Source organism: Alligator mississippiensis, chromosome 4 (assembly GCF_030867095.1).
Source record: "Alligator mississippiensis isolate rAllMis1 chromosome 4, rAllMis1, whole genome shotgun sequence".
In the NCBI taxonomy this organism is placed as follows: domain Eukaryota; kingdom Metazoa; phylum Chordata; order Crocodylia; family Alligatoridae; genus Alligator; species Alligator mississippiensis.
In genome coordinates, this window is record NC_081827.1 from 152,106,733 (window position 1) to 152,130,642 (window position 23,910).

At 56.1% G+C, this 23,910-nt stretch overlaps 1 protein-coding gene across 3 annotated transcripts; it reads left to right on the top strand.

The window, feature by feature from the left end:
• The first annotated feature begins 112 nt into the window (after positions 1–112).
• On the top strand, positions 113–22,847 carry CNTNAP1 (contactin associated protein 1). Of its 3 annotated transcripts, XM_019500085.2 has the most exons (24): positions 114–257; positions 4,220–4,321; positions 4,816–5,009; positions 5,610–5,757; positions 7,512–7,715; positions 7,875–8,059; positions 8,615–8,758; positions 11,895–12,156; positions 12,366–12,515; positions 12,624–12,795; positions 13,632–13,738; positions 13,850–13,969; positions 14,428–14,631; positions 15,031–15,187; positions 15,640–15,767; positions 15,937–16,104; positions 16,343–16,561; positions 17,301–17,540; positions 17,962–18,189; positions 18,684–18,811; positions 19,184–19,277; positions 20,090–20,320; positions 20,992–21,039; positions 21,329–22,847. In XM_019500085.2, the coding sequence occupies exons 1-24, from the start codon at positions 182–184 to the stop codon at positions 21,517–21,519; spliced, it is 3,900 nt and encodes a 1,299-aa protein (XP_019355630.1). In that variant the 5' UTR covers positions 114–181; the 3' UTR covers positions 21,520–22,847. The 3 variants fall into 3 exon arrangements, with proteins under 3 accessions (XP_019355634.1, XP_019355630.1, XP_019355642.1); XM_019500089.2 differs by lacking the exon at positions 14,428–14,631 and having other exon boundaries at positions 113–257; XM_019500097.2 differs by lacking the exons at positions 114–257; positions 4,220–4,321; positions 4,816–5,009; positions 5,610–5,757 and adding an exon at positions 6,505–7,094.
• Positions 22,848–23,910: the final 1,063 nt, after the last annotated feature.

A 23,910-nucleotide genomic window follows, 5' to 3' on the forward strand; every position in this document is an offset into this window, starting at 1 on the left:
GCGGCAGGGAGCCGCCGCAGGTGGGGCAGGCTGCCCCGCCCCGCCGGAGCCGCTGATTGATCGCGGCGGGCGGGGGGCGCTGGCCCGGGCTCGGGCTCGGCGCGGGCTGCAGCGGCAGCGGGAGGAGCCTCGGGCCCGGCGGGCGGAGCAGGAGGCAGCCAGCGCTCCCGCTGCATCCAGCATGGGCAGCCACCTGCTCTGCGTCCTGCTGGCCGCCTGCGCGGGGCTCCTGCCGCGGGACAGCGGCTGCCTGGCACGTAAGTTGGCGGAGGGGCTCCGCACTGCAGCGGCGGCGGGCGGCTCCCTGCAGCCGGGCTCTGCGGCAACGGACGGGGCCGCGGGCGGCACCCTGCCAAGGTCACGCGTGGCCCCGGCGGGGCGAGGGGGGCGCCGAGCCCCCCCTGCGGCAGCCGTGGCCCCGCGCCCTCTCCCCTCAGGCCGGGCGGGAGGGGGTCCTTGCTGCTGCTGCTGCTTGCAGGGGCCTAGGGGGCATCCTGGCGGTAGCCGCCCCAGCGCCGGAGCATCCTCCCAGCCGCCCTGTCCAGCCCCGGGCTCCAGCCAGCGGGGGGGCTGAGGGGAGCGCCACTGCTGCCCCCTGCTCTTGCCCAGCCACGGGGTGGGGACGGGGAGGAGGCCAAGGGGCACAGAGAAGAGCTGGCTGAGCCGAGCCCACCCCGCCCTTGCCCCGCGGGGCCCGTTTCCAGCCTCCGCCTGCGCCTCACAGCATCCTCCTGAAGGCCCTGGAGGTGTTGGCCTTATGCCAGGGCCACACCCTGCCCAGCCCTGCCTGGGTTTTCCATGGAGGCAGGTGCTGCCTTGGGCTGTGCCAGCAGCTTAAAGCCAAGACCCCCGATTAGTCATCCCCTCGGGGCCCAGCGGGCTGGTAATGCTGCTCCAGGTCTCTCAGGGTGGTAGGCCTTGCCTGGGGGGCCTGTGGCAGGGCTGTGCCACTGATGCGGGGGTGGGACGGGCTCCAGCTGAGGCAGGGTCTTTCTGCTGTCCCATTCCCTGGGGAGTGCTCTGCTGGCATTTGGAGAGGGTGCAAGGCCTTTCTGTGAGGGCTGCTGCTGGGAAGGAGGGAGCCGGAGCCTGCCAGGCAGGGGAGGTGGCAATGGTGGATTGGTGTGATGGGGCAGGAGAGACAGGCTCCAGCAGGCAGGGTCAGGAGCATGTGAGTACCAGCCCTGAGAGTCATTGAGTGGCCCTTCCTGCAGGTCTGGAAGCTTTGCCAGAGCTTCAGATCCTCCGTGGGTGAGACCCTTTGGGTGGCTGCTCTTTGGTCTGGAGCAGAGTGCCCTGCAAGGCAAGTGTGGATGATGACCCAGCAGACTGAGGTGGGGCTGGCAGGGCAGGCTGGAGAGAGACAGCAGCTGCAGCCTGACTCACCTGCTGTCTGCCATTACCCATCCCTGGCTCTAGCTCCCTGACCAGGACCACTAGAATTCAGGCAAGCATCTGGGCCTGTCTGCATCCCTGGAGTCAGCAGAAACAAGGCTGAATGCCTGGGGAAAGCTGATGGCAGGACAATGTGGCCATTGCTCCCTCTAGTACCCAGGTAGGAGGGTCCAAGATCCGAGCACAGAGCTGGGTATCAGGGAATCCTGAGCCCTTGCGCCAAATCCCTCTGGGTCTCGAGTAAGCTTCAGGTATTCCTCTCCTCCCGTTCTCCCGTTTCCGGCTCTAGTAAGCACCTTCTAGGGTGGAAAGGGGGTCTACCCTCTGCAGGGCTCAGCCCCAGCCCTATGAAGTATGGCAGGAGCTATGGGACTGCCTTGCAATGGCTGCTTTTCACCATGAGCTGGGGCAGGTGCCCTTACACAGGCTGCCCAGGCAGCCCTACTCTGCTCCCCTAGGTTGGAGTCAGGGTGAGTGTTGGAGCCTGGTCGCTGGATCCCAGCATGGCCCAGGCAAAGCACAGTTTGTGCTGATACTAATAGCAAGACCCCTGCAGCTCATGCAGGTTGGTGCCCTCAGGGTGTCCTGGACTCTCCCAGACTGGAATTAACCCCTCACATCCCAGAGGGCTTTGGAGGGTTTCAGGGTTACACGTTGCAGCTTAGTAGAAAGCAGGTAAGGTTGTGGGCCATCTGGACTGAGAGAGGAGCATGACTTAAAAGCTGGGGGAATTGGAGGCTGAGCAATTAGTGTAGCCCCCTATAATCCCATGTGCTGTTCCTGCTTGCCTTACTATATTGTTGTTGGATCCAGCACAACTGAGGGAGGGATAAGGGCAGGGGGTAGCATGTAACCAGCTAGAGTGTTGCCTGGAGCACAGAAGAGGGAGTGAGGAAACAGCTCTCTCAGCTGATTTACCCCCCCCCCTCCCCCGGAATCCAGGCTGAAGCCTCTGCAGTGGGTTGTACACTGCTCTGTCAAGGCCTCTGGAGAGCAGGGGCTGGGTCCAGTCTCCATGATGTTAGATGTGTCCAGCCCCACTCCAGTCCCAGCCCAGCCCAGCCCTATCTGGAGTCCTCTGCAGAGGCCAAATAAATTAGCATAGACTCCTCCCTGCCGGGCCTCTGGCTCCCCACAAGCAGAGGCTGTAGCAGCCCAGACCCTTTCCAGCACTGAGCTGCAGTGCTTGCTGGGCCTGTGGGCTAGCAGAATTAAGTGAGGGGCTCCCATCACCTGCCCCCCTGCTCATGCATGTCAGAGCCTTCAGTGCGGAGGCTGACTGGCCAGCTGGCTGCTGGCTGGCTGGTGCAGGCAGCATCTATGCCTGCAGAGGTGTGTCAACACTCTGCAGTGGGAGGAAAAAACCGGGAGTGAGAGCAACTGGGAGCTGCTGCTCTGCTGCTTCAGTGAGCAAAGCAGAACTGGAGCTCTGCGCAGACCATGTCCTAGGTTGAACCGGGGAGGGGGAGGGGGACAGCAGCTCCACACAGCAGACCCGCCCCCACCCCAGCTTTGTTTTGCAAAAAGCAATGGTCCCAGTCTGTCTAGTGCTGAAGCATTTGTAGCAAGCCCCTGTCTGTAAGCAGCCTAGAAGCCCCTACAGCACCAGCAGCCTCTGCCTGACACTGGTCCAGCCTGCTGAGTGCATGGGGGGTTGGACAAAAGACATGGTTTTCTAGGTCAGGGTGAAGCCAGTTCAGTGGTGGTCCTATCTCTGCAGTTGGAAACTAGCCTGGGATGCTCCCACCCTGTGGGTGTTCTCCACTCTTGCCAGGGTCCCAGGGCTACCCATCACTTGTCCTTGCTCAGTTGAACAGGCTGTGGCATCCCTCTAGAACCTAATGGGCAAAGTCCATCCTCATTCTGTTGCCTGCCCCTGGGCCAATGGCAGCTCCACATGTCCCTGCAATGTGCCTTTCCCCCTCTCCTGCACAGCCTGGACCCTGCCTTTCAGACAGGGGGCAGAGTCCCAGTAAACAAGATTTTCTGCTCCAAGATGACTGGCATGTGCATGGGATGTATGTGTGGCATGTGTGCATGGCATGTTTTACATGGGATACCAGCCTACAGCAGGTCAGGGGTGTACTGCTGCTCCACAGACTCGAATGAGCTTCATAGTGGTTGGAAGAGGGGCAGGAGGAAAGGGTGCACTGAAGTGTTGGATCTTCAGCATTTGGGCAAAGGCTGGCTTCAGCATGAATGTCCCTCTGGAGCTGTCACTTATGGCCTAGTGTAGGCCTGGGTCATCTTCTGCTTCTGGACTGAGCAGGTGCTGAATGCTCCACTGGAGCCAGAGACTTCTTGTTTGCTTTGCCAGATGTGCACACAGCTGCATGCTCTCCTACAAGTGAGCCAACCCATTGTCATGTAAGTACCAGATCCCACAAAGTCCTGGGAGGCTAGATTCCTGCCCCAGTCAGGGTCAAGGACTTTGAAACAGGACTTTTTCAAGTGTTGCCTGATGCTGTCTGAGGCTAAGACTGTGGCTGAAGCTGCATGCCTGCAGGTGCCACAGGGGGGGCAGACTGCATGATGCAGGGGGTTGAGTGTAGCTTGGATGCTGATGAAAATGTCAGGGGGGCAGTACAGGAGCAAACTCAGCACCTGAGACGCATGTCAGGGGGAGAGACCATGGGCTACACTTCTCACAGTGGGAGAGGTTCTTCCCTGCTAGAGCACTGTAGCCATGGGACTGGCCCTGGTGGGCAGCAGGTCCCATCAGCCTTGGGCCTCTCTATGGAGTCTGTCACTGGGAGGAGGTGAGAAGTGTTGTGGATGTGCCAAAGCTGCCCTGCCCAGACTAACTACAGCCTCTCCCCCACAGGGCACTGTTATGATGAGCTGGTCGCTCCCCTGTACTCTTCGTCCCTTGGTGCTTCCTCCAGATACAACATCTTCTACACACCTGGCTTTGCCCGGCTCTACAGTGAGTCTTGTCCACCTCCCTGGGGTTGGGATCCCAACCTTTAACTTGAGGCCCTGGGAGTTTCCAGGGCACTAGCATGTTGCAGGCAGCAATAGCAAGAAGGCCTGAGAATGAGAGCCAGGCTCCCAGGGAATTTCTTCCTTGTTCTTCTCTTCCAAAGACCAAACAAGCTGCCTGGTCTTCAAAACCTTGAGCAATGGTCCTGGGGTCCCAACAGAGTGTGGCAAGGGACCCTCTGGGACCACCCCTGCTGCCCTGACACGCTCCTGAAATGGGGCTATGTAGAGCCCCTCAAGCATTTGCCCCTGCTGCCTTGAGCAGCTCTGACCACAGCCTCGAAGCTGTGGAACCCATACCTCTGCATCTAGGATGAGGGGGCCCTGCCCTGAGCAGTGAAGTGGGAGGGAGCCACTGGTCTTGGAAGCACAGAGGGCTGAGCAGGCAAAGCCAGGTTGGGCTATGGGGCTGAACTCTAACCATTCCTCCTTGTGCAGGCACTAGTGGCTGGTCTCCGGACCCCAGGGACAAGCAGCCTTGGCTCCAGATTGACTTGATGCAGAAGCACATGATCAATGCGGTGGCTACGCAGGGGACATACAACACACGTGACTGGCTTACCCACTACATTGTGTTGTATGGAGACCACCCAAGCAGCTGGAAGCCCTTCTTTCAGCGAGGGAGCAACTGGGTATGATGTTGTTACTGTCCCCTCCTGGGAGTCAGAGGGTCCTGTAGACTCCCTGCTATGTGCTGGAGTGCTCCCATTGGCGTGTGAAAAGAGTCCATCTGTCAGGAGCTGGGGAGCAGCTGTCTTCCCCCTCCCAGCTCCTGAAATGGAATGGGTGGGCAGGTAAAAGCTTCCCCCCACATATGACCCACAGCACATGACCCACAGAGGGCAGCCAGGGTAAGCCTCTGCAGGGCTGACACTCTGGGGGCCTGGGATGACCACAGTCAGTGCAGGGGGACAGTATGCCTCCTGATTCCAGTTGAAACCAGCTTCTGGGTATTGGACAAGGAAGGGCCCAAATGGAGGGGCCGTGACTTACTCTGGGCTCTTACGCCTTCCTCAAAGGCAGCTGAGTATGGCACATGGGCTGGATAGTCTCAGCTCCTGGGCTTTCCTGTGTTTCCTGTCACAACTGGTGAAAGTGAGTGAGGAAGAGCTAGCGAGGGAAACAGAGGGGCACAGTGCCAGAGCTTGGGGGTGTGACTGCCCTGGAAGGAGGTGATTGTTGGCTGTCACATGAGTGCAGGGCTTCTGCTGACCTTGGGCCTTCTTCCCCAGACATTCTTTGGGAACGTGAATGAGAGCGGTGTGGTGATCCATGACTTGCACTACCCCATCCTGGCTCGCTACCTCCGCATCATCCCAGTGGGCTGGAACCCCAGTGGCAAGATTGGGCTACGCCTGGGCCTCTATGGCTGCCCCTACCGTGAGTGAGTGGGCCCTAGGGATTGAGGGGCTGGGACAGGATGATGGGGCTGGCCCTGCCTGGCCATTTGCACAGGTGCTTCATCTCACCCCAGAGCAGAGCAGCAGGAAGAAGGTCTTAGCCCCTGCACAGGAGAATCTAAGATTTATGGAGAGGTGGGGGATGTGAGGTCAGTAAACTGGAGAGCTGGCTTGACCTTGAGCCACATCACTTCCTTGGTACCCATCACAGTCTAGGCTAAGCACAGCCAGTGGGCTTGCAGGTGACTGGGGATAAAATGAAGGGGAGTTCATTCAGCTCTGTGATGCCCCCAGAGCTGAACTGCAGCCCCACCTTCTGGAAACTGCAGTGCATGTATCAATCTTGGAGCAAAGCAGGTGAGTCGCATCATGGAACCGCAGAGGCCAGGAGTTCCCAACCCCTGGGCTGCTGCCTGGTGCCAGGCCGCAAAGGGTTGGCTGCTGGTCCGCAGGAGGGCTGGCTGCTGGACCAGCAAACTGCAGACCAGCAAACCTTGGACTGAAAGTGACCGGCATACTGCAGACGGGCAGCCCCAACCCTTTTTTATACTGATTATAAAAAAGAGTTGTCTGCCTCCCTGCAGTATGCCGGTCACTTTCAGTCCGAGGTTTGCCAGTCCTCGGCATAAAAAGGTTGGGAACCCCTGCCATAGGCAATACATAAGTGTTGGCAGTGGGGGGGAGGGGGGTGGGGGGTGGGGATGGGGTAAGTGTGTGCTGCTGCCGCTAGGCATTGGCTCTGGCCAGGCTGTAGCCCTGCCATCAGCGCCTGCACCCTGCTGTTGGTGCAGACATCAGGGGTGGGGCGGGGCATGTTCCCCACCCCCCAGTACGTCACCTATGTCCTGACCCTTCAACACTGATTTGTCCTGAGAAGCATGGCATGGGCTGGGCCCTGCACCAGCCATTTGTAAATGTCTCCCATGTGGTTTGAAACCTAGCACAGTTCTTCCAGAAGTGAGATTCCCAAAGGAAATTACACCTTGAGGGAAGCAGCTGCTATTGCAGAATATTCAAACACTGCATTCACAGATGCCAAGGCCTGGGAGGTGCAGTTGCCCAGGGATCACATGGTCTCACATGGTCCTAAAAAGCGTAAGCCAGAGGGCCTTTTTCATTCCAGTAAAAGCTTTACAAAAGGAGTAAGGCAGGATCTGCTGGCAGCATTTACAAGCATCATTGGACATCTGTTTCTCTGCCCTGGGCACTCCCAGCCTTTGCTCACCCGTGTCCTGGTTGAGAGGCCATGTGACAGGCTAAAGCTTCTACGACTTGTGCGCTGGGCCCCTTGATTCAGCACTCAACCCATAATGTAAGGTCAGTTCAGCATCATGGGATCTGTCTTGCACAGTCAACAAAGCATTAGGTTGGGTGGTTCCTGCAGCTAGGCTTCTTGTGTTAGGATTGAAAAGCCTTGATTTCCCATGACCCAAGCTTCTGTGAATCCTGTCATGTCACACAGCCTATTTCTTGGTGGTCTCCTGTCTGAGGGCTGGATCTGCTCTGGGTGGGTGCAGAGACAGGTGGGGGAATACAGGACTTGTGTACGGCTGACCAAAAATGGGAACCAGTCTCAATGCTGTGGCAAGAAGGTAACAAGGAATCTACTCTCTGCTGGGCTGTCCTTGGGGCAGACAAATGAAGTCTCTGGCAGGAGGGTGGAAATGGGGTGTGGGCGATTTGGTCATGTGTCCCTGGTGGAGTTGTGATTTCATGCCAGATTTCATCACCCAGGGTCTGATGTGCTCTACTTTGATGGGGATGATGCCATCTCCTACCGATTCCGAGGCAAGACTGTCAGCACCCTTCAGGACACCATCTCCTTCAACTTCAAGACGTTGGAGCGGGACGGGGTGCTGATGCACGGGGAGGGCTCACAGGGTGACTACATCACTGTAGAGCTGAAACAGGCCCAGCTGGTACTGCACATCAGCTTAGGTAAGCCTCAGGGATCCCAAGGGACAGTGGTAGTAGTGCTCTGTCAGGTTGAGGGGTTGGGGGCTAACAGGTAGGGGTGAGCTTTCAGCAGCAGTGGGGCAGAGTGCTGTCTAAGCACCCACCCCTATGGACAGTAGAATGACTGACTGTCCTCCCTAGGCAGCAGCCCACTGCACTCCAGTGAGGGGCACACAACAGTGACAGTGGGTAGTCTCCTGGATGACCACCACTGGCATTCACTGCATATTGACCGCTACGGCCAACATGTCAACCTGACCCTGGATGGGGAAGTCAAACACTTCCGCTGCAATGGGGATTTTGACCAGCTGAACCTTGACACCGAGGTGAGCCATTCTGGCAGGTGGGGTGGGGGTGGGGGCTGCAGCTGGAGCAGGTGGAGATGCTTCCTGCTACAGAGTACAGCCAGAGCAGTATGGTGGTCCCTGCAGGGGAGACTTGGTTATAGTGGCAGGGGTGTTTCCCCCCTCAGCTCATAGCTCTGCCTAGGCTCCAAGCCCTGGCAACATCTTTCCCACAAGCAGCTGCAAAGGGGTCAGACACAACTTATATTGCTGGAACAACAGCTGCAGGCAGCTCAGCCTGTACCATGTGATGCCGTCTAAGCCAAGATTTGGAGATAAGCCAGTAGCAGATCATAACCAGGCCCTCCCTCTGTTATGGGAGATCTCTACTCTGAGCTGGGTGTGGATTAATGAGGGGGATACACCTGGACTGGGGAAAGGGGGGGACCAGGCTATAGCTCAGCCCAGTTAGACAGAGCTCCCCAACCCAGCTGAGGAGAGAATGGGAACTGGTCCCTGCAAGGTAGGCATGCTATCCCATCCCATCCATGCAGACGGTGAGCAGTGCCCCAGTCCTGTGTCCCTGCTTCCCCACAGGTGTTCTTTGGGGGTGTGGTCAACCAGGAGAAGCAGAGGCTGGTCTATCGGCAGAACTTCCGGGGCTGCATAGAGAACATCTACTTCAATGGTGCCCACATTGCTGATCTGGCTCGCAGGAAGAAGTCCAACATCCGTTTTGAGGTGAGGGGCTTGGGCAGGGAGAAGAGGTTGGAAGACTGGGAGAGGGCAGCTGGGAAAAGAGAACCCTGGATTGCCCCTTGACCTGGGCCTGGGGACCTTTTGCATGGCAGAGTCTCTGACTACAAGGATGAGGGCCATCAGCCTGAGCTCAGTGATAAGGCTGAGGCTACAGCTGGCCCAGTGCCAGTAGCTGGCCAGCCTAGCACTCGGTGAACCACCCCAGATCAATCCTGAAAGGTCGTCTTGGGCCTGGAGCCATCGGCTACTGTCACTAGGCAGCAGGAGTGAGGGGGAGTGAGCTCACCATGGGGGCTTCAGATGGGTCACTGCTGCTGAGGGCTTCACATAGGTCACAGCTGCTCCCCACAGCCTGAATGAGCCCATACATCCGAGTAGCCAGGGAAGGTTGTCATGTCAACTGCCTCTCTGCAGGGCTCTCCATAGTCCCATGCCCTGTTACCCAAGCTCAGCAGAAATCCCTCACAATCTCCAAGCTCTTGTGATGATGAGCAGAGGGTGGTTGAGGGCTCTGGGTGCCTTTCCGAGACTATGTCTGTGGCGGGCCAGTACGGGGCGCTCCTGCATTGAGCCACCCACCTCACTGCGCCCGACCATCTTCCAGGCTCCGAGTGCCTCCCTGGGGGTGCCTCACGTCTGACCGACCCCTTCCTGGAGCACACCCGCTAGCCTGGGGGTTCCACTGCCACCACCCAGGGCTCTGGACTTAATTCTGGCTCTGTGCACCCTGGGAAACACAGGCCTAGTAGCCCTCAGGGGTACTTGATTCACTTCAAGAAGCTGGGATGCTTCTCTCAGTCGGAAGCACAAGTAGAGGTCTCCCTTAGTCAGCCGAACCAAGGGGACCTCAAGGCATAATCTAGACCCACTCCCAATAAGTCTCCCATGCTAGGTACAAAGGAGACCTTTATTGCTTACAAGGGGTAGGGTTAGAATAGGGTACAGGGTAGAACAATATCAGAGAAATCCCATAGAGCAAACTCCCCTGGCTAGGTAGCCTTTGATCATGCATTTGAGTTACTGCAAGCTATGTATCTGGTTATATCTCTGGTAACTTACTCACAAATATCATCCAGAGGCAGGTGGAGATTCCCTCTGGAGGCAGGCAGTTCCTTGATCATGCGTTTTGAGAGAGAGAGAGCAAGTTTCAGATGGTCCAGCTCTTCTCTGTCCCTGAGTCACCCTCATGTCTGCTGCCCCCTCCTCCTGGGCAATCCTTCACTTATAGCCCATGTGACCTCATTTACCTAGTCCAATGGAGGCCAGCACCTGTTGACTGTCAGCCAACCAATTTGAAATACATCACTAGTTGCTGAGCAGACTCTAGCCCACCATGGGGGAAGCCCCTCACCCAGGTATGTGATATTAGTCAGGTAGGCAGAGGGAACAGGTTTCCCCCCTCCTTCAGTAATGGACCCAGCTCAGGTTACTTAAAAAGATAGGGTAAAGGTGTGTATCCTCTGCTGGGCCCATCCTAATCATATTGTCACAGTGCAGAGTTTTGGGGGGAGAAACAAAGGTGGCTTTCTGCCCAGTACTGGAAGAGGGACCAGCCCAGCATAACTATAGGCATTTGGCATCTCGCCGAACTCCATTCAGTCACAGTCTCCTCAGTCCCAGAACCTCCTTCATGCCAGTAGGCAGCCACTCGGGGGGGCCTTCCAGAGTCAGGAGGATGTTAAGGTACTTGTGCCTTGAAGATCTGTACCCGAGTCTTGTCCATGTCAGCCACGTGATAGCAGACCTGTGCCCTACCCCACTCCTCTGTTAGGGGGTTGAATCCCTTCTTGCAAGGAAGTGGCCCCAGCCTCATCCTGTAGTCAGCACTACCCTGGGAGCATCACCTCACCCCCATCAGGAAGGGGAAGAGCTACCTGCACCCTTGGAAACACAGCCCTAGAGTCTAGACCTATGCCAGACAGGAGTGAAGAGCAGAGTTCCTGTCTGCTAGCCCTGCCCAGCTCCAGCAATGCCAGCCACCTTCTCCATGGCTGGTGGGGTAGTCTCCTGGGTCAGGAAGTAGCTGGGCTGTAACCCCCTGTCCCTGCCCCTCTTCACAGCAGCAAGATACGTGGCTATGGTGCCACTGAGTCAGGGTTAGGGGACTAGGTCTTGGTGGCCACAATGCCCCCTGGTTTTTTGTCTTTCATGGGTGCATTCCCATTCACTCACCCACCAGACCTTGATGTTATAGTCTTTTAGAAACCAGGAAGGCTGCCCTAGGGCTTCCCAAGCCTGATCGTGGCCTTGTGACCACAGGTGTTTACAGTCACTGCCTTTAAGGGCCAATTGCTTGGGTTCTGTCCTCCACAATACCTATGCCCATGCCTTGCAGGTGTTGCTGTACCATCACTCTCCTGTTGGGGCTTCAGCCTCCACCCCTTTTCTCTAGCTGAACCTTCTAGCTTGGGCCCACTGTATTAGACCTGGCTTCTAGGCACCAATTCTAGTCTTGCCCTCTTAGGCCCCTGGCCCCTGCCTGCTGGGTTCTGGATGCCCCACACACTGCCCCACTCCAGGCTCTGGCTGAGCCCTAGCAGGGTTCAAGGTCATCAGGTGCCCCTAGGGCACTAATGGGACCTCCAAAAAAAACAAAACTCCCACCACTCCTCACAGTCCCTCTCAAATCACCAATAATAAGCTGTAGCAAACTTAACCTGCCCTAGGTGTAGCCACTCAACAACAGTAGTTAGCTACCTTGAAGCCAGGTCTTCCCTTACCCAGGGTTGTGGTCCTTTTGTAAGGCACTGGTATTTGGCTGGCAGTACTAAAAGCAGCTCTAAAGTCAGCCTGGTATTCCCCAGCAGTCTTTCTGGCCCAGAGCTCTTTATGTAGCAGCCTGCAGAGCCAGCTTCCTGGCCAACTCAGGTCCTGGGCTTGCCTGTTTCAAATCCAGCCACTTTCTGGTCAGGTGATTTCCTAACATGGCTTCAGGTTTCCAGTTGCCTATTCCCTTGCAGTGAGCTCACTCTAGGCATAGAGCAGGTGCAACCCTTTACCCTGATAGGCCTCTCCACTGCTTGGCCTCTCTAGCTGCAGCTTTTCTTGTTAAAGTAACCGGAGCCACCAGTGCTCTGTTACATGTGGCTCTCACTGGGTCTTGTGTGGTTGCTTCCAGGGCCGCGTCGGCCACTACTGCGAGAACCCACCCTACGCACCCATCACCTTCGCAGGCATCAACAACTACCTGCAGGTACCGGGGATCCCACGCAGGAACCGTATGTCTGTCAGCTTCAAGTTCCGCTCTTGGGATACGGTGGGGCTACTGATGTACACCAGCTTTGCTGATCGCCTGGGCTCCCTGGAGATGGTGCTGAGTGAGGGCCAGATCAATGTCTCCATTACCCAGCCTGGCAAAAAGAAGCTGGAGTTTGCAGCAGGTACAGGAGCTTGGGAAAGGAGGCTGGGGGCCCATGAGGCCTGTCTGTCAGGGACTTGTACTGGAAGGCCCAGGGCTTTGGCAGGGAATTGTCTCCCATTCTTGCTGCTGGTTGCATGAAGGCTCCTGGGGACTGTTGGGGCCAGCAGACGGTTTGCCCACCATGTCCCCCATCAACAAACCCTACATACAACTCTTCCTTGTTTCCAGGGTACCGCCTCAATGATGGCTTCTGGCATTCAGTGCTGTTGGTGGCACGGGATGGCTCAGCTGTGGTAACCATTGATGATGATGATGGGGCAGAGTTCCGTGTGGCGCACCCTTTCCAGCTGCGCACTGGGAGCCAGTACTTCTTTGGGGGTGAGTGGCCCAGGCTAGAGGGGATGAAAGGAGGTAGGGCAGAGCCAAGGGAGGTTCAGACCATTGTCAGCACTCTCCCTGTCTCCATCTGTCTTCTCAATAATCCAGGTTGCCCCAAGCCTGCCTCCATCACTGGCTGCCTATCAAACCAGACTACTTTCCATGGCTGCCTGCAGATGATCAGTGTGGACGCACAGCCTGTGGACTTGGAGTTACTGAAATATCACCGCCTGGGAAAGTACTCGGATGTGTTCTTTGATATGTGTGGCATCACAGACAGGTACCACATCAGATGGATGGATGGATGGATGGATGGATGGATGGATGGACGGACGGACGGACGGACAAGGCAGCTGTTCTGAGCCCAGCTTGTGCCCCTTAAGATGTATTACTGGTCTGGCTCTCCTTCAGTTCTGCCAGCCCTTAAAGGGACAGGAGTGTAGTGGCTAAATAGAAGGGTTGTTTAGCACTGCCATGTACTCTTACTATTTCAGCTTGGGGTGGAGTGTTTCAGCAACCTTGTGTCTTCAATCACGTGGCCTTTGGCCCTGACCACAGCTGCCTAGATTTACTACTCTGCCCACTGCCCCACAGCCTGTCTGACTAGGGGCTGCCTGCAGAGAGCAACTGACTGCTCTGCTCTAGCTTGGTCTTTACATACTTTTGAAATGGGGGAGCTGGAAGCAGCTGGCTTGCCCATAAAAGGCAAGCCTCCCCACTGCTACCCTCCTCCAGAAGAAGGAAGACAAAGGGGTACCCATTGCAGTGGGGATGGGAGAAACTCAAGAGACCTGGACTCCTGTCCTTGCCCTGTCACTGACTTATCTGGGTGAGTTACTGCATCTCTGTGGACCTCATTGCCTCCAGCAGTGAGAATCACCTTTCCTGTCCTCCACACTATGCTGTGCTGCCTACCTGAACAGTTTCCTTTGGTGCAGGTCTGCTGATAGTGGAAGTTGGAGCAGATTGCCTAGCCTGGGTAGCTGTAAACCTTGTTGAGGGGGGTCCCTGCTCCATATACCCCCTGCATTGGCAGATTGTCTCAGTAGGCATCAGGGTGGCACAGGGTGTCTGAGCTTAGTCCCCCCCTTGCTCCCCTGCCTCTGCTCCTTCCAGGTGCACCCCCAATCTTTGTGAGCATGGTGGTCGTTGCCTGCAGTCCTGGGATGATTTCATCTGCATCTGTGACCTGACGGGATATCAGGGAGAGACCTGCCACAAACGTGAGCCCCTGGGGATGGGGACTTGGGTTTGTCATGAAGCCATTCCCAGCCCCTGACAAGTTGCCCAATGTCCTTGCTATTCTAACCCAGCCTGTTGGTTCCTCTTTATAGCTGTTTACAAAGAGTCATGTGAAGCATATCGGCTCAGTGGGAAAACAGCTGGGAACTACACTATTGACCCTGATGGCAGTGGGCCCCTCAAGCCCTTCACTGTGTACTGCGATATGAGAGGTACTGGGAATAAGTGGCAACAAGGATCTTGTGTTCCAGAAATGGAGCACAAGGTCCCTATCCAGCTCCAGGCCAGGGGGACTAGCCGGCTGTAAGGGTGGGGAACAGGGCATGGAGCTTTTCCCCTCCAAGCCAGGCCTCGCCCATCTAGCCCTATGATGGAGGTTCAGGAACTGGATCTGGAGCCTCTCCCTTGGAGGAAACACACAGGTACCACCTGTGTATGTGGTCTCAGCCCAGTTCCAGGGGAAGGGTTTCCACATCAGAAACAGTATGACTTTGTCCTTTGTGGTGAGGCTGTAGGGAGTGACAGCCCATTCCCCAGATGGACCTTGAAGCAGGGATACGATGAAGATGAGGGGACTGGGGTGATAGGGATGGGGTTGAAGTGAAGGTAGGAAGCTTGGGGGTCAGGAGCTCCCAGTCTGTTCTCACAGGGGCTTCTGGCCCTTCCCTAGAGGATCGAGCATGGACCATCATCCGGCACAACCGGCACTATGCCACACGGGTGTTAGGCTCCAGTGTGGACCGGCCTTTCTTGGGGGCAGTGGAGTACTGGAATGCCTCATGGGCTGAAGTGTCAGCCCTGGCCAATGCCTCTGAATACTGCGAGCAGCGCATTGAGTTCTCCTGCTACAACTCCCGCCTGCTCAACACACCCTGTGAGTGTGCCATGGGCAAGTGCATGCAAGCATGTCTGCTGTAGGAAAGTCACTGCTACCATGTCAGTGAGGGGAGTGGGCCCGGAAGGGCAAGGGTGTGAGGGGGGCTGGGTCACCACATCACTGTGTGCCAGTGGGTGTGGAGGGCTGACAATGCCCCTGGCCCTGCCCTGGCCCCTATCTTGAGACAGGGGCCATATAGCTTGTGGGGCTGCCCTTGGGTGACAGGACAATGCTTCCCTCTGGGTAGAGTCTGCTGCCCTGGTACTGCCATGCCCCCTTTAGTCTGCCCAGCACTCCTTGCACAACAGTACTGCTCCCTTGAGGCTGCCCTGCACTTGGCACCAAGTAACTCCAGGCCCACAACCTTCACCTTCCATCTCTGCATCCTGTCCCCAGCTGGGCTGCCCTTCAGTTTCTGGATGGGCCGCCATGACCAGCGCCATTACTACTGGGGAGGCTCACGCCCGGGCATCCAGCGCTGTGCCTGTGGCCTGGACAAGAACTGTGCTGACTCCAGGTTCTTCTGCAACTGTGATGCTGACCATGCCCTTTGGTAAGCCCCACACCCCTGGACCAGGGAAGGGCTTGGTGGACACAGGGCTGGAGGAACTGGGCAGGGCAGCAGGATGTGACTGTGGTGGAGGAACCAGGAGGGGCTACTGTGGAGGAGTGAAGCAGCATGAGGTGTCAGCAGAGCAGTTGGGAAAGATAATGGCCAAAGAAGAGGTTGCTGGGGGACAGCACCAGCAGTTTGGTACAGGATAGCCAGGGAGATTAGGCTGCACTAGTATGGGGCATCTGGGGATAGGCTGAGGCAGTATTGAAGGTTGGGGAATGGGAGACTGGGACACCGCAGGAATGTAGGCTGGCTTGGTTTAGGTTATGGGCAGGCAGACAGTAGGCCAGAGTAATACCGTAGAAGGTGTGCTGGGAGTTGGCCCCAGCTCCATTGTGATGCTAGCTTCTCCCATTTCCACTCCCCTGCCCCACTGGCTCTGGCTGCAGGAGGGTAGACAAGGGACTCTTGAACTTCGTGGATCACCTACCTGTCACTCAGGTTGTGGTTGGAGATACCAACCGATCCAGCTCTGAGGCCCAGTTCCTGTTGGGGCCATTGCGGTGCTACGGAGACCGTGAGTGCTTGCTGTGGAGGAAAGGGCCGTGGCTGGGTGGTGACAGGAGTCACAGAGTCCTGGGGCTTTCTACAGGGAACAGGGCCAGCCCCTGGGTCCCTGTTGCTGGTCTAGCTACGAGCTGGGCACAGTGTGCAGGGCCCAGCTTTGACATTCCCGTCTCTTGCAGGGAATACCTGGAACACAGTCTCCTTCAACAAAGGCACCGTCCTGCTCTTCCCCACCTTCCAGGTCAACCAGAGCCTTGACATTTCCTTCTACTTCAAAACCACTTCCTTGTCTGGCGTCTTCCTGGAGAACTCGGGCTACAAGAACTATATCCGTGTTGAACTCAACAGTAAATGGCTGGGCCTGCCTCGGCACGGTTGGGGGCTCTGATGGGACGGCCAGAGCTTGGCTAGAGTGGGGAGACTCTGGGCTGAGTTTGCAGTGTTGGCACAACAGGGCTAGCTGAAAAGAATAGGAGGGAGCTGGTTTTGGGAAGAGCCAGGACTAGGGCCTCTTCAGTAAGAAGCCCAGGGCTGGGAGCAGTGGCATGGAGGCCTCCTGGGAACTGAAGTCTCCTCCTTGCGCAGCTACCAGGAATGTGCTCTTTGCCTATGACATTGGGAATGGCCACGAGAACCTGACAGTGAGTTCCATCTTCCCCTTCAATGATGACGAGTGGCACTGGGTGCAGGCCGAGCTCAATGTGAAGATGGTGCGACTGCGAGTAGATGAGCTGCCCTGGGTTGTGCGGGCAGCCCCACCCCAGACCTACGTACAGCTGGAGTTTGACAAGCCCCTTCATGTTGGTGAGTGCAGGGAAACAAGAAACCCTTCCCCATCACCCCCTCAGGCTGGAACCTGTGCCCCACTGAGGCCTCCCCATCTGTGGGATTCTCAGAGCTGGCAGATTACCAAAAGAATCTCGCCAGAAATTCTTAGAAAATCTCCCACCGCCCCATAATCTCACTCCTCCTTGTGCAGAAGCAAATAACAGCAATTGCAGCTACTTTTCAGAGGCAGAAGGTGTCCCACTGAGCCCTAGAAGTCCCAGCCCTGGCACACTGGTTTGGGGCAAGGCAAAGGGATCCCCTGGGTTGCCGTAGTAGGGTCTGTCTTTAACCAAGCTGCAGCACTGACTACTGGTGAAAGCTGGGGGAGGTGCTGGGACCTAGGACACTTGGGCTGTACCCCACACTCTGCTTCTGACTCCCTGTGTGACCTTGGTTGTGGCCCTTCTCTCAGTCCTTTGGTTTTCCCATCTTTCAGGTGAGAATGGTTGCCCCTCCAAGTGACTGGGGCACCAGGGTGTTCCCAGGACCCTGAGCTCTGGGGCAGAGGATACTAGGGAGGGTCAGGGAGCTCCTGGCCCTGGCTTAGGAACGGGGTGACCCCACTGAGGGGCAGACAGAACTCAGCCTGCATGATCTAACTCTTTCTGCCAGGAAACAGGTCAGGGGCCAACCCCACTCTGGTAGCACCAGTTGTCTGGCAACCCAGTGCTGGAGGAGGCTTGTGCCTGTGCTTACGCTGTCTTCCTGGTGCCAGGGGCAGCTGAGCACAAGCTGCGTCCCTTCCTGGGCTGCCTGCGGGGATTGCGCATGAATGGTGTGACGCTGAACCTGGAGGGCAAGGCTAATGAGACGGAGGGCGTGCGGGTGAACTGTACCGGCTACTGCCAGAACCCACGGGTGCCCTGCCAGAACAGCGGGCTCTGTGTGGAGCGCTACAGCCACTACACCTGCAACTGCAGCATCTCTGCCTTCGACGGGCCCTTCTGCAACCGCGGTCAGTGCTGCCTGGGCCATGGGTGTGGGGATAGAGACAGGTTGAGTTGTGGAGTCACACCTATGAACTTAAGAGGCCAGAAGTGAGGGCCAGGACAGGAGAAGAGTTGGTGGGGGTAGGCAAGGAGTTGTAGGGTGCAGCTGCTAGGCCTTAAGCCAAGGTGAGGGCTATGATGGTTTGGGCAGGAGGGCTTAGCCAGGGGTATCCATGGCACAAGTGCCAGCCCAGAGAACAAAGTGCAGGAAAAAGCATGTTGTTCCTGTATAATAATATGACTGTGGCCAGGTGCTATTGAGGTACCTGCATGCTGGGGAGTGGGATGGACCCCATTTCCTTGGGCATCTGGGATGTAGGGGTCAGGAGTGTAACTGCCATTGTGGCTACCTTACTGCCCCTGTGGCCACCTGCCCCTGTTCCACAGATATTGGTGGTTACTTTGAGGAGGGCACTTGGGTTCGCTACAACATCCTGTCAGCTTCACTGTATGCTACCCATGAGTTCGCCAGTATTGTGAGCCAGCCCCTGCCCGGCTACAACTTGACAAGTGAGGAGGTGAGCTTCAGCTTCAGCACCACTTCCGCCCCTGCTGTGCTGCTCTACGTCAGCTCCTTTGTCAAGGACTACATGGCTGTGCTCATCAAGGATGATGGTGAGCCTGGGGGATGAGGTGCCAAACCCTGCCCTGCCTGCCCTGTCTCAGGGCTCCCCTTTATCCCACTCTCCTAGCAGCCTCAGGCCAGAGCTGGCTCCGTTCCTTCTCAGGAGCCCTGGCTGGAGCTGTTAGCTACACTTTTCTCCCTTCTGGCCTTGGGGAATCTCAGACCCCGTTTGCTGTGGGGAGGCTCTGTCTGCAGGCTCATAAAGCTTGAGGCCAGAAGGGACCATTCTGCCATCCAGGCCAAGTGTCCTGGAATCCACAGGCCAGAAATGCCTCAATCCCAGATCTGGCCATCAGCTGGGCCCTGTGCATGAGAACAAGACACAGGAGCTAGGCACCTGAGAGGAGGCTTTGCACCTGTTCAGAGCACTCAGCAGCCTGTCACAGCTGTGACAAATCTCTGATAAGCCAGGGGAAGCTGAACCTCTCCCTGGAGCTCCCAACCCCTCAGCACCCCCATCACACTCTGAGTCTTGCCTTGGCAGGCAGCCTGCAGTTGCGGTACCAGCTGGGCACCAGCCCCTATGTCTTCGCACTGACCACCAAGCCTGTGACAGATGGAAGGCCCCATCGTGTCAACATCACCCGTGTCCACCGCACGCTCTACACACAGGTGCCTGGTGGGCTTGTGGGGGCTGCACCGGGCAGGGGCCATCTATGCAGGCTGGGAGGGCTGTGCCAATCAGCACTATGCAGAAAGGGGCTTCACTGTGATTTGGACACCAGAGGTTGGGGATCGGCTCCAGAGGGTGATATGGAAGGAATGTTGCCATGGTAGGTGGGCTGTTGCTGGACAGAGTTGCCATGGGAGGCAGGGACAATGGGGCACTGGAAAGAATGAAGCTTTCTTGCCTGGGTCTTCTGTAATTTGTGCCAGCAAGGATGGGTAGAGTCAAGGGAGCAAAGCTGCCTTCTGGGCCTAACCCCTAGAGGAAGCTGGCTGGGGTGGTGCTGATGGGGCCTGTGATCTTGACCTTGTCCCTAGGTGGACTTCTTCCCTGTCATGGAACAGCAGTTCTCTCTGTTTGTGGACAGCAAGCTGGACTCGCCCAAGAACCTGTATCTGGGCCGTGTGATGGGTGAGTGGGGCCCGGGGACCTATTCCCAGGGCCCAACTCCTTTCCCTCCCCTGACACCTTTGCTGCCATGAGGGCTGGGAACTCCCTGCTTCCTGTGCTGCCCCTGATGGAAACATTTCCTCTACACCCCAGAGTTGCTGGGAAGCCCCCTACCTGCTCTCTAGGGGCTAGAATGGCTCATTCTCCTTATCAGGGCAGGTCCCCTCCTTTCATTGAATCCTAGAGAAGTAGGGCTGAAAGAAGTCTCCTAGTCCAACCCTCTTGACCGAGGCAGGATCATCCCGATCTAAAGCATCCTGTACAAATCCACTGTCTACCTCTTAGTAAAATTGCTGTCAACCCTGACACACCACAAGACCTAACACCCTGACCTGCCACAAGTAAAGCAAGGGGACTACAGAAGCCAACATGGTGCTTCTGTAGCAGGTTGTCAGTATATGCTCAAGAGATCTTGGGCTGAGCGCCATGCTTCCAGTGACATGCTATGGGTCTCTGGCACTCAGGGGCCAATGCTTGCATTAGCACCCCCCACCTTCTTGTAGCAATAAAGTCATGTTGCACGATAAGAACGCTGAAGGGCCCAGCTAGTGCCCCCCTCCTCCCAATGCCCAGGGGCCATGGCTCACTCCCACCTCCCACCCCGCCTCGGTCTGCCACTGCATGCTCCCTGCTGCAGTGAAAGGTACCCCTCCAGTCCTGTTCCCTTTCCCTCCAGGAGAGCTCCCTAGAGCCATTCCCAATTCTGGTTTCATGCAGGAAGGTGAGGAGGTGCCCAGGGCACTGATTAACTCCTCCCTCTCTGTGCTGTGTAGAGACCGGTGTAATTGACCTAGAGATCCAGAGGTACAACACACCTGGCTTCTCCGGCTGCCTCTCAGGGGTGAAATTTAACACCATTGTGCCTCTCAAGTCCATCTTCCGCCCGAGCAGCATGATGGTGCACTACAATATCCGGGGGGAGTTGGTGGAGTCCAACTGTGCATCCATGCCTCTCAGCACCATGCCCATTCCCCCGGAGATGGATCCCTGGTACATGGGCACAGGTAGGGCCCTTTCTTGACACCTGCCTCTAAAACTCGGACCAGGTTGTGCCAGGCTGTCTGCACCACTGCACCTGTTAGTGCTTCTGTAGCCTAGAGAGCAGCTGTACTACAAGGGTCCTCCAACATGGTAGAGACTGGACCATAGTGAGGGAAGGGGAGGTTGCACAACTTAAGTGATCAGAGCTGGGAGCCAGGACTCCTGGGTTCTGCTCCAGGAGGATGACACCCAAGGTGTGTCCCTTCTGCTAGGCCTCTGGTGAGCCTTCCCAATAGATGTTCTGGGACAAACTGGAGAGTTGTTGCCTTGCCCCACTCCCAGTTCTTCAGGCTCTGGGTTAGGGCCCTTCCCCACCAAGCAGGGCAGGTGGCACAGCAGTAAGGGGCACTAGTGCGAAAGTTCTTTTCTCTGACTGTAAGGACTTGCACTGCCCTCTTTGTCTTGGTGGGACTCTCTGGGGCAAGCCAGGGGAGTGTGCTGGTATGGGATTGGTCTGGACTGTGCTCATGAGAGGGGCTTGGTAGTGGAAGGAACATCCCCAGATCCTTCCCTTGATGCCAGCTTTTGGCTCCTCCCTATCAAGCTGCTCCAGCCAGCTGCTGGTGCTGTCATGACAGCCCAGCCCTGTCACCTTTCAGCATTGTCCCTGCAGCTACTGCTTTGTCTTTTGCAGAGTTCCCTCATGTGCATGATGACGGCTGGATTGGGATCATCATTGGATGTAAGTGACTCCCTGTGTTCAAACCCATCTAACAGCCTTTGCCCTCTTCCCCCTGTGGAGTGGCTCTGCACAGGCCCCATGCTGGTGTGGCACTAGCCCAATTTGCTCAAGGGTAGGACATGGCCAAAGAGCAGAGGGGCTGGGGGAGTAGTGCCTTCCAACTACAAGCAGGGCCTTTTGGCCCTGGCAGTGCTGGACTATGGCTCAAAGTCTTGGGTGCCCTCCACACCCTGCTGTCAGGCCCCCAGCCCTGCCACTATGCTTAGCGCTGTTCTCCTTCCTCTTCCAGTTGTGATATTTCTGCTGCTGCTCCTTGGTGGCCTACTGGTGCTACTGTATCTCTACTATCACCGCTACAAGGGCTCATACCACACCAACGAGCCAAAAGCCATTCAGGACTACAGCAGTGCAGTCAAGCCCCTTGCCAGCCGCAAGGACCAGAACCTGCCCCAGATCCTGGAGGAGGCAAAAAGTGACTAGCTGTTGGAACAGGGCTGGGTGGAGGGGAAGGGTTAGCTCCACAGGCACTTGGCATCCCGCACCCTCAGGAGACTCGCCAGAGGTGTTCCTCTCCCAGGAGCAGTACTGGAGGGTGTCTCCTGCTATGGCCAGGAGGGTAGTGAGCGTTGCGGGACCAAAAGGCCAACTGAACCCGAACTGCCAAAACCCAATGCTGGACTGGGGCAGCAACGCCTTCCTCTTGTGCTGCTTCTACCTGCCCACATCACACCCAGCGTTGCTTGGGGCTGTGCCTTGCATAGCCTGTGAGTCACCTGTGTGAGGACTGCGTCTTCCTCCTATTGTACATCAAGGCCAGCCCCCAAGTACTCAGCCCATAACAGCCCAGACCCATGGTGGAAGTCATATGCCAGGTGGCTCTACCCACTGTGGTTTGCACTACCAAGCTGCAAGCCCCCTCCCCTTCCCTTTCCCCCTCTGTTGGGGGTCAAGCTGCAGCCAAAACTTCTCCCAACTCCCACAGAAAGATTGCAGCCAATGCATCAACATGAAGCTGCTTTCTGAGCCCAGGCTGGGACAGGGCTACACATCTGTGACCTGTAAAATTGCCCATCCCAGGCTTACAGAGGCTGTTTTCCACACAGACACCCAGGCATGGCCCCAGTTGAGAAGACATGCTTGTATCTATTTTACATGCTCCAAACCTGTTGTTTTGTAGGGGGAATATGCACTACAGTATAGCCTGGCCTTCCACATGTCTGGTTAGCAAAGATAGCACTTAGATTACCTGCTTGTTTACTCGCTTAGCAAAAGCCATTAAGTGAACCATGCAATATAGAGCATATGAGCACAATCCTTAGGTCGTGCTCTGAAACCTGTGCAATATCCCTGCCAGTATATGCAGTGGCAGCTGCTGCCATGCATGAGCCTGCACTTTGCTGAGATGCTGCTTCCATACAATCAGGTACAGACCATCTGATTCTTTCTACCATTTTTGTTGTCAAGTTCTCTATTACTCACTGGGTTTTTTTATTCTGTCACTTTGTATAAAAAAGTACCAAAACCAACCAAAAAAACCAACAAAACAAAATTTAACGTCAGATGCTACATTTCAAGTGAGTGTTGTGGTAAATGGTCTGTAGTTTGCTACTTCTCTGTAAGAAGTGCTAGTCGTGCTGATAACTTCCAGCCCAGTGAAAGTGCCAGTCACACGCTTCATTGTGATGAGATGTTACAGAAATGCATTTATCTTCCCAAAGGCCTGGCTCCACTGGGCACTTTATTTTTGAAAAATCTGTTTTGTTGAATGAAGTGTGAAGATATTCAAATAAATGCAGAATGACAGCGTTCGACACACTCCCCGACCTCACAGTGGATGTGGGGAGAGGGGAAGTGGGAAGCAGGAGTGACACAGCCTACACTGCTTGGGCAACAGACTGAGCCCACTCCTTTTCTAGCTGTGTCAGCCATGCTGATTCCTGGCAAAAAGCCACTGGAAAGTGAAATGCTCTATGCACTCCCCTTCTTCCCATGGAAGGCTCTGTCCTTCAACTTGAGCATCCCTACCCTCAGCTCAGCTGCCTCTTGTGCACACAGCTTTCTGGAGGCAAAGGACATTGTGAGTCAAGGAGAATGTGTCTACATGAACTGAAATATCCTGCACAGCAATCCCCATGATAAGGAGGATGCTGGCACTAAGTCCTGGGATGCTGAAGCCCTTGAGAAAACAGTAGCAGAGATGGATGGGCAGGGTATTGTGGGATACCTCTGGACTCTAATCCTCAGCACAGCCCCAGGGAAAGTGGAGCTTTGATTTGCTGCAGCTGAAGGACTGGTCCAGGGTCTTCCAAAAGACTCCTCACCCACCAGCCTCCCCTCTCCAGTGCAAGGGTGCAGCTAACTCGCATATGAAGCTGAGTTTTTTCCCCTCTTGTTGCTACATGACACAGGGTTTTTTCTTGCCTCTCTCAGAAGCACAGGACACTAGCTGCAGCTAAGGTTGGAGATTGTGACTGGGGAGCCAAGCAGTACTGCAGACTTATGCTTAACAATAAATAGAGCATCATCAGCTCCCCTGGCTGTAAACATGGAGCTTCAATAAGGGCTTGTCAATGAGCTGGCAGGTAGACACGGCACTCAGCTCACTCACCCTTCTCCTCTGAGCCAGCTGCTCAGAAAACAGCAGACACCAGAACTGGTGACGGCATCCTGAGGCCAAAGCAGCTTGCTGGAGGGCAAGTTAGCTCCAGCGTCCTACTGACCATTGATGTCAATTTCATCTTCTAAGCTCTTGGGCCATCTGCTTTACTAAAGGCTTCAGTTGGATGTTGCTGACCATGTACCATGTTCTGGGGCTGCTGGCCCAGGAGCTTTCTGGCCAGTGCATGTGTAGGCCAAGCTGCAGACTGCATG